The 13,492-nt window shown below is 36.2% G+C and overlaps 1 protein-coding gene across 1 annotated transcript in view; it reads right to left on the bottom strand.

Annotated features, from left to right (window-relative positions):
- Nucleotides 1-4,632: 4,632 nt before the first annotated feature.
- Nucleotides 4,633-13,492, bottom strand: part of LOC128944865 (solute carrier organic anion transporter family member 4C1-like) — a 29,502-nt gene continuing 20,642 nt past the window's right edge. The window contains exons 9-13 of the mRNA XM_054288330.1: nucleotides 11,565-11,718; nucleotides 9,826-10,013; nucleotides 8,202-8,266; nucleotides 6,305-6,442; nucleotides 4,633-4,757 (exon numbers count right to left, since the gene is read on the bottom strand). Coding sequence (XP_054144305.1) covers nucleotides 4,633-4,757; nucleotides 6,305-6,442; nucleotides 8,202-8,266; nucleotides 9,826-10,013; nucleotides 11,565-11,718 — 670 coding nt within the window. The remainder of the gene's footprint in view (nucleotides 4,758-6,304; nucleotides 6,443-8,201; nucleotides 8,267-9,825; nucleotides 10,014-11,564; nucleotides 11,719-13,492) is intronic.

The raw sequence follows: 13,492 nt of genomic DNA, 5'->3' as shown, positions 1-13,492 counted from the left end.
AAAAAAGAGAATCCCTGCCACTGCAAAAGCAGAAATCAAACCAACAAAAGGCAAAGTTAGACTTTCATTAACTGAGTATTTTTGCAAAAGCTGCATATTATTGCTCTGCATTCTAAAAATTGTGATATTGCATGCAAAACCCAACAAAATTGTCTGGTTTTAGCAGAAACAGAACCATCTGGTGGGGAGGGGAAAAAGCACACACACACAATAAAAAATCCACAACAAATAAATGAAAAAAAAAACCTCCACAAACAAACAAAAAACCTAAAGTTTAATGTCTGACTGTATGTTTGTCTGTCTTAAAGATTAAGACAGTCTTTTATACTCACTAATTCATAAAAGGAAATACTACTTAACCCATAGCCCTTTTTGAAGGATTTCAGACACAGATGTTTTTCAGTAATTTTCTTACAGTTGCTTACACCTGATCCTACCTTAAACAAGGTAACTGCTTTAACTACCAGTTCTTCATACTGTCATCATCTCAGTAATGGTCAACAAACATGTAAAACCAGCTAATAAGCTGCAGCATTGCTAAGGTTCCCATGTTTCTGTACATAATCAGTCAGTAGATATACTTTGGTTTACTGTGTTCATAACCAACATATTTCAGGTTCTAATATTCTAACATACTTCTAATCATGCGCAAAGAGACCTCACAAACCAGGCATGTATACAAAATATTTTAAAGTTTTAAGTAATTATATTTATAGTAGCCACATGCAAAACAAAGTTCCTATTATTTTCCCCTTTCTCAGTATTCACAACACCAGAAAGAATGTACTCTTGCCATTGCAAGTAAATTTTGGTGTTAAGCTATTAAATTTAGAGAAGTTTTGAAACAAGAAGAATTAGCTTTTTTAAAAGTGGCTTGCTTTCGCTGTCCAGACAGAGGCTGAGGTTACCCTATCATCATTCTTCCTCTTCAAATGAAAGAAAATGCAGTTTGCAGTCTTGGTTTTGAGATTAAAAATCCATGTAACAACTAAGAAAGTTTAGATCAGTTTAGTCTCACCTCTAACAGTTAAATACAGTCACTCCCCTGTAAGACTCATGGAATCCTATATATTTACTGGACAGAGGCTCTAATAAACTTTTGGATAATTCATTTGCACTAGCCATACAGGGCAATGTACCTAGTTTTAGAAGCTTACTTTTGGTTCATCGATGAATTACAATGTTTCTTCTACTACAATGTTTAGTTAGACAGTCTTGTTTACAGTAGGATATGTTTCTAAAAGTAATCATGCTAGTTAGAAGACATAACTTTCAAAAAGTTATGTTAAATCATCCTTATTTTGGACAATACTTGAATTTCTAAAACCTCAAATCTGTGGTAATTCATATAACCTCAAAGACAGAGTCCATGAATTTAACAGTCCAGCCATTCTAAATAGCAGTTCACAGAGCATGTAAAAATCACAACTTCTATTTGAAATGTTTTACCACTGCTACCATGAAAAGAACTATAATCACCCAGTGAGACATACACAGAATATTACTTGCTAAAGGGTTGTTTAATATCAATATGAAATAGAGGCTGATGTTAAACAAACAACAAAACAGCAACAAAACCCAAGAAAATAAACCAAAAAACACTGTGCAAAACCAGATAGATCTCTGTCATTGTAAGAACACATATAGAAGCTTCACATCATAAGGTGAATGGGGCAAAAGTCTCACCGACGACCATCTCACAGAAAGACAGAATCATTCAGGGTGGAAGACTTGAGATCATTTAGTCCAAACCCTGTGCTCAAGGAAAATCAGCCAGAATAGATCACTCAGAATCATGGCCAGTCAGATTTTAAAAATCACCAAGAAAACTTCACAAATTCCTGAAAAAACTTATTGCAGTGTTTGACCACTTTCACACTTAAAAATTTCTTGTGTTCAGAGGCAATTTCAGGTGTTTACTTTGTGTGCACTGCCTCCTAACTGTCCAGAAAGCTGAGAATTAACAGCAGTGTAGTTTCTACCTCTTCAAGTCTCAGAACTCCCTTTAGCTTGACCTGCTGGCCAGAAGAAACTTCCCTAGGTTGCAGTATGAATGATACTCCTGTTCCTTAATCTCCTCTGTAGTCCTGCAGCACACCCATTCCAGTGAGTCTGTAACACCTTTGTTCTGGAGAACCCAGAACTAGTCCCAGCATTCCAGATGTGAGCACACTAGCATTGAGTAAGGACAGCATCACTTCCCTAGACCTGCTGTCAGCGCTTTGCCTAACGCAGATTAAAGACACCCCTGGCCTTTTTTTGCAGAAAGTGTGTATTGCTGCCTTGTGGTCAGCTTGTCCACCATGAACTCTTGGGCTTTCTCTAACGGGCTGCTTTCCAGCTGGGTGGTCCCCTACATATTACTGCTGCATGGGGTTATTCTTCCCCCAGGTGCAGGCTTTGCTACTTTCTTGAAATTCATGAGGTTCCTGTTTGCCCCTTCCTCAGTTTTGTAAAGGTCCCTCTCAACAGCAGCAATCAGTCACTTGTCCACTGCACAACATATCCCAGCATTCAGGCTATCATAAAAGAGTTGAATTTTACTAGCCCCTGTATTGATCTGTGGGGTTCAGCACTAGTGACTTGATTCAACCTGGATTCATGCTTTGACATTTTGGGCACAGTTAACAGGTCAGTTTTTAGCTCACCCTCCCTGTCTGGATACACACAACACACTTCACAGTGATGTTTACCTTTGCTTTATGAAACCTCTGGCCCCCACGACATCTAGTTGCCTCCACTATGTATTTCTGTGAAACAAGGTAAATGGATATACTTCTGTTTGGCCTGTCTTCTAGTTACTGTGATAATCCTAAACCAGCAAGGGAAATCTTTAATGGGTCATAAAGCCAGATTATAAATTACAAAAGCAATTCTTCCTTCTTTCTCCCCCTAAATAACCACTCCAGAGCAAGACTGCTGATAACTTCTTCAGAAGAGAAAGCTCTCATTGCTCTGTCCCAAAAGTTTTGTAATTTATGCAACCACATTAAGCAGCAGAAACTAAACTATGATCTCAGTCTAGGACAGAACAAAAGAGACAAGTTTACCAGTTGACTACAGTACTATATGTCTTTTAATGATCTGCTACACCCCACACAAACCATGTCAGAGCTACAAAACTAATTCAGAGTTTTAGGCCACATTGCCAAACATTAAGGAGGATCAATATTTCATTCTTTCAGGGCTAGTTAATCTCTTGCTAGGAGCCCATTCATCAGGAAACAAGCACCAAACTTATCAGGAGACATTCATCTATACTGAAGCAAGCAAATTCTGCCCTTTTTCTTCTCTCCCTCAAAAGCCATGAAGTCTTGTGCTTTCACATAGGGTACAGTCAATTTTTTTTTACTTCTTTCTTTACCATTTTTTTTATTTCTTTCTTTCTTTCTGAATCTTTCTTTACAAATAGAGGATCTTCTTGAGTTGCATATTTAACCTCTACCTAATTTAACAGCTATATTTAGAGAATTAGATGAAACTTGAGCCATGTCATAATCCTTTGTTCTAGCACTTGTTTAAAAATCTTGACTGAGTCACTGAACACAGTCCTTGTAACCCAAGGAAGAAGGCACACAGTTTTATAAGAGTCACATGAACAGCCAATGCAACAGGAAAAAAAATACTACCAAAGTAAAGCAAGTGTACAGGGTAACTTACTCATTAAAATTATCCTGTCAATGTTGAATGATACTTCAGAGGTAGGCAACATTGTTTAATGTCTGGTAACAGTGGCTAACTTGTGACCAATTGCACTGTGCTATACAAATATGGCTTTAATAACATGACTTATAACTTAATAAAACTTAAGTCAGAAAGAAAATGAAGCCATATTTTAGTTTTGATGCTTCCATACACATTCTTGCTAGCCCTTCATCACTGTGTTTCTTGGAATCAAGAAGAACTCAGTCACATTTGGAAATGACAAAGCATACACAGATGCAGTAAGAAAATAGGTTTTATTTTAAAATTTTATAGAAGCATTTTTAGATTGCTGAAATAAAGCAGCTGGACAGCAACTTTCTGTATATAATCCAGACAAACTCAAGTACATAAATTAACAAATACTTTGATTTTACAACCCAGCTATTCTATCATAACTATTGACATCCTCCTACAAATATTAAAATATGAACTTATGCCATTAAGATAACATGTAAAAATATTTCTAAAACATAGCCAAACTCACACTTTGCCAAGTGTTCCTACAGAAAAATCCCCAAAGGCACTAGCCCAAATTATGTGCACATTAAGTCCTCTCTAAACATACACAGTTCCCTTCAATATACCAAGTCAATTGTTTTCTCCCACTACAGTAACATTTAGGGATAAACACAGCTCAGTTCACTTTATTTTTCCTGTTTTATGATCAGACTATTCCATCTTACTTCAATTAAGTTTCATACTAGACTTTTAAAATTAGACTGCAAATTTCAGTGTGACTTCTTTGGACAGCCACAATGGAATACTAAATGAATTAGAGAATAGCGCAGATTCAAAATATTTCAAGTTCTTCAGTGTTGAATGTCATCTTTTGTATTTAGGCAACAGTGTACAAGAACTTTGGTACAAGTGTTGTAATAATGCTTATTTTTACAGTTTTCTTTCAAAAGTCCCTGATTTGCTCATAATTTATGTGTGTATAGCAGATATCTTTTCTGAAGTCTTTTGTTGCAGGGCTTTAGTTAATGGTGGAGGCTTGTAGAAATGCACTGCCATGATCACAAAGATGATTGTGACAATTTTGCAAGCAGCACCTGAATGCAAAGAACAGGAGAGTTTTTATCACACTCACTTTCAGCAGCAGAGGCAGTGTTTCACTCATTTATAAAGCTTCATATGGTGAGTTACATACACCCTGTAAGACTGAAATTCACAGCCTTCATTTAAATGTACTCTACATGAATGAGAAAGGACAGATAAAGACAGTCATACAGCTGAATTCAGACCACTCACCTGCCTGCCAATTTTTGCTTTGCTCCAGTTCTGTATTTCCTCACCCCATTCTAGCCTGAAGTGCAAATCTTTCTTATTTCTTGTTTCAGTACTGTAATTTGTTATATCAATATTCTCTTTTCCAGAAACTAAAGCTTCCCACATAGAATATCTCTTAAGTATTCTCTGGTCAGATGTCTTAGAAGGCTATAGAAAGGTGTTTGCACAACTTGGAAGGCCAAGGAGAAGGGCAAAACCAGAGGGATTGTATTTGATCACAAATATGCCTTGAGATCCTTATCCTCAAGTTGTGACTGCTGCTTTTTCAGTTTCAGGATTAGACATCAGTACTTCAGCTCACACACTGTAAATATCACAGTTGCTAGAAGACAGGACATCAGCACTTAATCTCATGCAAGCTTAGCCTACACCCTCTCTCCCACTGGCATATATACCACACATTTGAAGGGAACAAATTTTTAAACAAGTCAGGATTTTTTCTGACAAGTGTTCAGACATATTTTCAAGAACTTTATATAAGTTACAGAAAAGAACTGAGATACAAAAAGAGAAAGAAGGCTCCCCAGACCTTAACTGCCAACACGCAACCCAGATAATCACAGAATGATCTGAGTTGGAAGGGAATCTAAAGTCTGTCCAACTCTTGTGCTGGGGGCAGGCACACCTTCCACTAGATCAGATTGCTCAGGGCTCCACACCTTGAATACTTCCAGGCATGGGGCATCTATAACTTGTCTGTGAAACCTGTTCCGATGCCTGGCCACCCTCTCAGTGAACAGTTTCTTCCTAATATCTAACCAAAACCTACCCTCTGAGTTTCAGTCCACTACCCCTTGTTCCATCACTATTCTCTCTTACAGAGTCCTTCTCCATTTATCTTTCTTGTAGGCTCCCCTTCAGATACTGAAAGGCCTCAATAAGGTCAGCTTGGAGACTTCACTTTCCCAGGCTCAACCAACCCAATTCTCTCAGCCTTTTCTTTATAGGAGAGGTGCTCCATCCCTCTCATCATCTTCACACCCCTGTTCATGCTCACTGCCCTGAAGACAGACTGAAGTGTGAGCCAGTCCCTAAAAAATCTAGTAAATAAGTATGACAATGAAGCAAGATCAAAGACCAAAACTATTTTGTGTAATTTTTTAAATGAGTTTTAAAAGTAATGTTTAGGGTTTACTGACTGTGGTGTTTCTCCTTCCATAATATTTTGCTGATCATTTATGAAAGTAAGTTAAAAAACACTGCTGCCAAAAATAAAAAGTGTAAGGTTTTATATCAAAATAATCCCCATCTAGCAGACAAGGTCAGTATATATATTACCTAGTATATGTATTTAATATAAAAGACTTACTTATGCCCATGAGCAAATAAGCCATTCTTTCATTGTCATATACCCAGCAAGCTCCTTTAGTTTCACATTCATCAATATCCCACAGAGTACAACTGTTGTCTATAGCAGCACCAAACAAAATTGGTCCAGGAATAGAACCTAAAAAACACAGCAACACATTAGAATGTTTGAGTTACTTGACATACTAGTTTTCATGCAGACAGTGAAATGCTAAGCTGGTGGGGAAGATAAAATGGGAAAACCAGACACTAAATGTAACAATTTTAATCAAAGTCATAGGCTTCATATTACATAGTAAGTCTGCACCTAGCAATGCTCTCAGTTAACAGGTAGGATGCAGAGAGTTAATTCATTATACAGCTCTCACTTTGTTAAGCAAGAAATTTATTCAAAGACTTGAGCCTCTTAACTTCCTCTGTATTCACTGGAAAAAAATAATTAAAATCAATGGTGAAAAAACTAATCAAGAAATCAGGAATGTAACTGAAAGGAAAAAAGTTCCTTTCTTCTGACCATACATACCATCCTGTTCCAAATTATGAGAACTAAAATATAATTAGGTTAAATGTTCAGTTACACATTTCTCCCTATTCCTCGTATGTAGCAAAGCTTCCAGTAAAAATTTCACCAACAAAAGCACTGTTTAAAATTATTCTTGTACAGATTTTATTAACTCCATGTGATTTTTGTGTGTTATAATGCACAAGTGTATTGCATCCAAGTACAGCCAATTTTAGAATAAACACACCAGGTACATCACTGCATGTCTACCCAACTACCCAAGGCCTAAACTCTCCTAGAGCTAACCAAGTAGCTATGTCCCTCACTAGGTCTTCAGCCTAAAACCCCTGTGCAATTCTTAAAGTCTAGAGCAAAAATATGTTGCGGGTAAGTAACGCTGTTACTGCCTTCTTCAGCCATAATACAAGCAGTGCAAAAAGTTCTATCACTCCACAGTGAAGTCAGGAGTTCGAGATCTAGCATAAATATCTGAACTCTGAGTTAAGTGAATCAGAGGGACCCTTATACAACACTGATCACAGACTTCCAGCTTATTTCTGCCTGTGGGGATGTTTGTTTTATTACACTTTATCAGCAGAATAACTTATATTAATCACAGTTCGAATACAGCAAGGCGGAACTCACTACTGTGAGTGTTAGATATGTAATCTGAAGTTACAGTACTAAATATTGGCATGAAAGTGCAATCAGCAACTGTGTCTTGTCCCAGTCTTGAATTAAATATACCATTTTTAAACTGTCTACTACTAAACCAAGAATTTTCATTATGTCTGAGAAAATTCAAATGCTCGTGGACCAGAAAATACATATGCTTACCCTTGTTTTACTTAAAAAGATTCATCTGTCCTACTGAAATGCTGGAGATGCTTAGATATGGAATTAAAGTATTATACTTCCCACATGATACTCTGTAATTAATTATGCACAATTATCTATCTTAAGAAATGCTGAAGTTAGTAAAAGACATTTTAAAGGAAGAAGAAGAGGAAAGGCTCCACATATTCATTTTTCTTTTAAACTTCTGGATTTCAGATGTTACAAGAAACTGTTTTCTATTACATCAGTTCTTCCTATCTCAGTTTTCAGAATAGGCCTTCTTCTGGGGAAAGTAGCACAAGGTGTGTTTTACTGAAAGAATGGCAGTTACCTCTATTTGGCTTGTGCTTGTAAGAGTGAGAAAGGCTAAAGAGAGCATGAATGCCCTATTAACAATGAATTTGAATCCAGATGTAACCTTACAAGTGTATTCCATAAGCCAATGACAGACTGCTTCAAGCGCCCCTGAAAGTTTTTTAAGGCATTATTTTAAAGTTGAGAGAAAAATGTCAAATAAGTAGATTACTCAAAGGCATATGTTTCAACAAGAAAGTCATACCCAGTATTCGCAGAAACAGTAACTGTACTCCAAGAGCAAATGAACGCTGTTTATCTGGCACACATCTGTAAACAAGATTTGCAGTTTAAGACAGAGTAAACAATTTCTACTTCTGTGCTGTGTCCCTCAGTGAATATGCTTTCTCTATATACTCTTTTAACCTGTTAAATGCTGAAGGGTTTATAAATCCAGTGTGCAGAACAAGTAATCCAACTATTTAAAACGGTGTTTAGATAAAAGACAGAAAAAACACCAGTAGCCTATCAAGAAATTTTAGATTTAACTAGTTTAACAAAATAGTATCAATAAAAAGGAAGCTTGCTATCAGCGTCCTGATATGAACATTTTTTCCATAAAATAACCAAGGAAATTAAAATAGTGTTAGGATGCAATCCAGAGCTACTATACATAAAGAAGTAAGTGTTGGATTCTATTATCCATAAAGGCAATTAAGAGAAGGAGAATGAGTTCCACATCATGCAGTAGATTTTTTCTAGCAGTAGAACACTGTCATGAATATATGAATTTATGTTTGAAATTGCACAAAAACGGCTTACAGAAAAGACATTGGAATATACTGTAAAATTTACTGACATTTTAGCTATTTAAATTAGTCTTTGAAAATTAATCTACTTACAGTCCTTTTTTTCATAAAAAACTGTTCCACTATTTCAGCTGAATTATATAAGGATTCAAATATCCAAATGTTACTGCTTAGAATTACTGAAATAAAACTATGTCAGCTCAAATTTGAAGATAATGCAGAACTTTATACTATTCTGCCTCCACACTAGTGACAAGCTGTTAATTCCAGATTTACACCAAACCTGGACACGAGGCTATTACAAAGCACTGTTGGTAGGATGTTACTGATTTCCTCAGCCTCTCGCCAAAGGGCATCTAGCCACATCCTCACAAAGCAACATGCTATTGCATCATGGTTATCTTTTCACTGGAAGTATTAGAACTACAAGTCAAACTTGTAGTTTGACTTCAACAAACACAAAAGAGCTCTGAATTCAGAATGAGAAGCACATTTTAAAAATAAAAACAAACAAAAACTATATTTCATGCATATAAGCTTCAGCAATTTGGAAGACAGCAAAACCACTGGTTAACTCACTATCACATTTTATATTAGTGACCACCATACATACAAAATCAGTATCATGGGAAACAGTCTACAGTTCTTGACAGACTACAATTTTTCAAGCTAGAACTCTGAATTGAGACAGGAATCTAAGGTAGAAAATAGAAGACGAATTGTTATTTTGTCCTTTTCCTGACACAATTTGAAATGCCCACACTATCAATAGGCTAGACAAATATTTCTTGATCAAAGCACAAAGCACATTTATTCCTTTTTGCTTCAACTAAAACAGTCAAGAGTGCTCAAAATTCAAAAAATGGACTTTGCTGCACGCTAGAGAGATTTTTTAAAAATAATTTCAAAACTCGTCTACTAACAAGAGTGAACAGTGGTATGACTATGCTCTGTTTAAAGTACTGCTTGCTTACTACATAACCTTGTTAAAATACTGCATTGCAAAGCAAAAGAATTAAGTATTTCACTGATAGTAGTTTTCAAAAGAATGTCACCTTTCTTGCAGACCAAAAAACGTACCTGAGAATGGCCACGGTTGTTGGAGTAGTAGCCATAAATGTAAAAACAACAGTAAAAAAGAAGAAGACCAGGAATAAAGGTAAAAGTTTGCATTTTGTTGGGCATTTCCCAGGAACAGCTTCATAGAGAAAGTCTTCTGAACCATTTCTTCTTTTTGATTTCCCAATACAGGAACAGTTGTGGTATGTCTACGAATAATTTATAAGACAAAATTTAGCTCCCAGAATGTCACAAAATGACACCTTTTGGTAAATTTTCATTACATTTGCATGACAGAAGACAAGAATAAACACTGACCTTACTATATGGGAAACAGTTAATTTCCTGATGAGCACATGACAATAAGATTAATTTTTAAAACTGGCTCACCAGAATTTGACTGATCCACCTCACCTGAGCAAAAGGTATTTTTGGATTTTTGACCTAAAAAGACAGTGACAGCCTCCATTTTGTATGCTTTGTAAGCTTTTAGCTACACTCATAAAAAAGTTGCAGAGGTTAGAGGCAAACCATATGCAGAGAGGCAAGCACTACACTTCAGACTTTAGCAGGAAAGAACAGAAGCAATACAGTACCACTTCTATATGCAGGTGAACAAATTGAATATGCTCTTTATCTAAACTCACAGAGTTTGTTTTCAAAGAAAAATATAACATGTCAACAAAGTGTGAAATTTTGACTGCAAATTTTGACTACTCTCCTACATTTTCTTATGGATAATACCTTCTCTCATTTTCCAATATAGAAGTATAAAGGCCTTTCCTGGGTCAGCTTGCTTTCTGGATCTCTCTATACTGCTCCCACATCCCTTCTCAAGAGTCTATTGTACTAGAAGAGATAAGCCCAGAAAGCCCCTCAGTTCCAGGAAGGCTTGATAATAACCTAGGCACTTTCACAGCTCACCATTCCTGCATCAGGGGCTACTGAGATTCAAGTTTTCAAAACTCACGGAAACAGGGTGTCATGTAAATGTATACAATAAACACTGCATTTTGCTTAAAGATCTAGATAAGAACTGCAGGTTCTTCAGAACCTCAAGACAATTGCTGACTTTTCCAATTGTCAATCCTATTTAAAGTACATTTAGATTTAACTTATTTTCAGCATTAGGAAGTCTGGTAGATGTACACTTGGAGAATGGCATCACACAAATGAGAAACACTGTGGCTAACCAGTAAACCCTTACAACAAAACAAGGCCAAGAGATGGGAAAGACTGTTGTGCCCAGAAAACTCACAGAACAACGCAGGCTGTGAATGACCAGAAATGTTGCAAAGAAAGCTATACAGAAAACAAATAGCTGTGCCACTTCAGTGAATCAAAAGAGATGTAACTGCTTCTCTCTGAGTTCATTAAGAGAGTGGAAACATTTTCCTAAGTTAGCCAGACCAGCATGAACATGGGGGGTGGTGAAGGGAAGGGAGTGTAGCTCACTCCAACACACAGTATAAAAAGCTAGACAACTACCAGCAACATTTCAGAGAGTAATGGGCTTGACCTGGCTTCAACCCATGAATACCTTCCCAATAACTGGGGAGGCCCAGCACTGTGGCAGTGAACATGTTAAGAGATCAGCAGTGGGAGTCACACTGGTACCGTAAATGAACTGTGTATTGTAATTGCTGGATTTTGTTAAATACAACCTATATTTGGTATTGTAGGAAGGACATCTTGAAATACAGTGCATTTTACAGGAAACCAGAACAAACCACATCAGCTATCTTCATTGCATAAAGTACCTTTTTCATGTTGTTTAAAAGATATGAGGCACAACCCGCAAAACAGGGAGAAAAGTACTGGACTTCATCACTGCCACAAACTGGGTAGTATACGGAGCGCAAACACCGGCAGTTTGCATTGCATGGTGCTGTTAAGTTATACAGAGTGCCTGTTCTGAAAAGCAGAAGTTAATAGGCTTTTTAAAAAGCAATTGGAAAACAGAAGATATGTAAACAAGTAAAGCAATATTTATAGCATAATAAATTTTAAAATACTCTATTCATGTTACTTATGCACTTAGTTGTTTAAAAATAAGCATAGTAGTTAGAGCTCTGGATTTTCCATTTATTATACACCTAGGGTTTTTTATGCTGTTATTCTATCTAAAGATTATTCCTCCCATTTCCACTTAAAAAAAAGAGATTACAAAATTTGCATCTCAGCCCAACTCTTATATCATCCTCCCCCTCCCACTTAGGTATTTGAATTTCTTCCATTTATAATTTCAAGAAAAAAATACAAGATTAAAACCAGTATTTGGAGTTGTTTATTCTACTGATCATACTCCAACATTCTTCCCCTTTTTTGATTTGAGTCCAGTTGCAAAGCCACCTTATTTTTACTATTTCTAACACTGCCATGGAGACATCTAAATTGTATGAGCACAAAGACAACTGTACACGTTAAATGCAGAGTGCAATGACACTCTGAAGGAACTTAAAGATTTCCTCTGGCTGTTTAAGGAATAACTAATAACAGAGTTTACTTTAACTCTTGCACACTATATTTACTTTCAATTTACTTCTAATACAGGTAATCGCATGGTTTTATTTGAAGTAGTCCCACTGTACTATTAGCATGAAAGATCACATTGGTTTGTGTGAGGACTGTCCTAAGGCATAACCAGAGAGAATAAAAACATCCTTTGATTTTCAAATTGTAGTCCATTAATAAGTAAAGAATTTTCACAGCTTAAAAGTTCAGTCAGCTAAAACCAAGTTCTGGCACTGCCACTAGAGTTTAAATATTGTACTGTAAAATTAAAGTTCCACATTAATTATCTAAAGGTATGTTTATTTGTGAGAATTTGAGATTACAAAAAAATACTAATAGAAGAAATAGTTTATGTAGGAATTAACTTACATACAGTCAGACTTCAAATGGAATATAAGGGACATCATAACTACATATAAAATCCATTTTGTTGTAATTCAGCAGAACTCCACTAAATTAATTTGTGCTTTAAGCCTAAGCAAACTAACTTCAATTCTTCTAAGTATGAAGAATGAACTACATTGCACCATAAGCAAATTCACTAATCAGATTTGTACATTCAGTGCCTTCCTAGCCTGAGAGGCATGCAAAGCCTAGAAATATTTAATCAATTTGGTGGCATTTGTCCTGTGTACATGTGCAGTGTCTCTTTCCCTGACCTCCAAAGAGGGAATGAACATTTAGTTATACCCAGTCAGAGAAAAATAAAACAAAAAAGATACTCCTGGCTTTCCTAAAAAATCTAACTGATGAGACCACCAATTCTCATTAAAAAACTCTATAGGAGTTTTTAATCAAGAGACCCAGAGACACAATAATCACTGCATTTCTGTTCCTTCAGGTTTTAAGGGAAGCACTGGGCAATAGAATATGGCAAAAGCAATTCCCTGAAGTGCCTGTTGGACAAAATTATGTTAGTTCTGCTGATAGCCTATTTAGTAATAAATAGTGTTACTAAAAGTAAGATGCTGTTTTCATTAACACAAACAAGTGATCCTGTACTCATAATTCTGAGACAAAACCTGCAAAAGCTTCTCTCACCTTTCTGAGCTATTTTTCAATAAGAAGATAATGCTTGCCATGAAGGATTTCTTTAAATTCTCGACAAAAATCTACATCAAATTCTAAGTCAACCCTCAGAATAGTCTCATAACTTATTCATTCAGAAGCATTT

This window comes from Melozone crissalis, unplaced genomic scaffold (assembly GCF_028551555.1).
Source record: "Melozone crissalis strain CALT ecotype California unplaced genomic scaffold, PUWL_Pcris_2 ptg000005l_1, whole genome shotgun sequence".
Lineage (NCBI taxonomy): Eukaryota > Metazoa > Chordata > Aves > Passeriformes > Passerellidae > Melozone > Melozone crissalis.
This window is presented reverse-complemented; position numbering and strand designations above follow the sequence as displayed.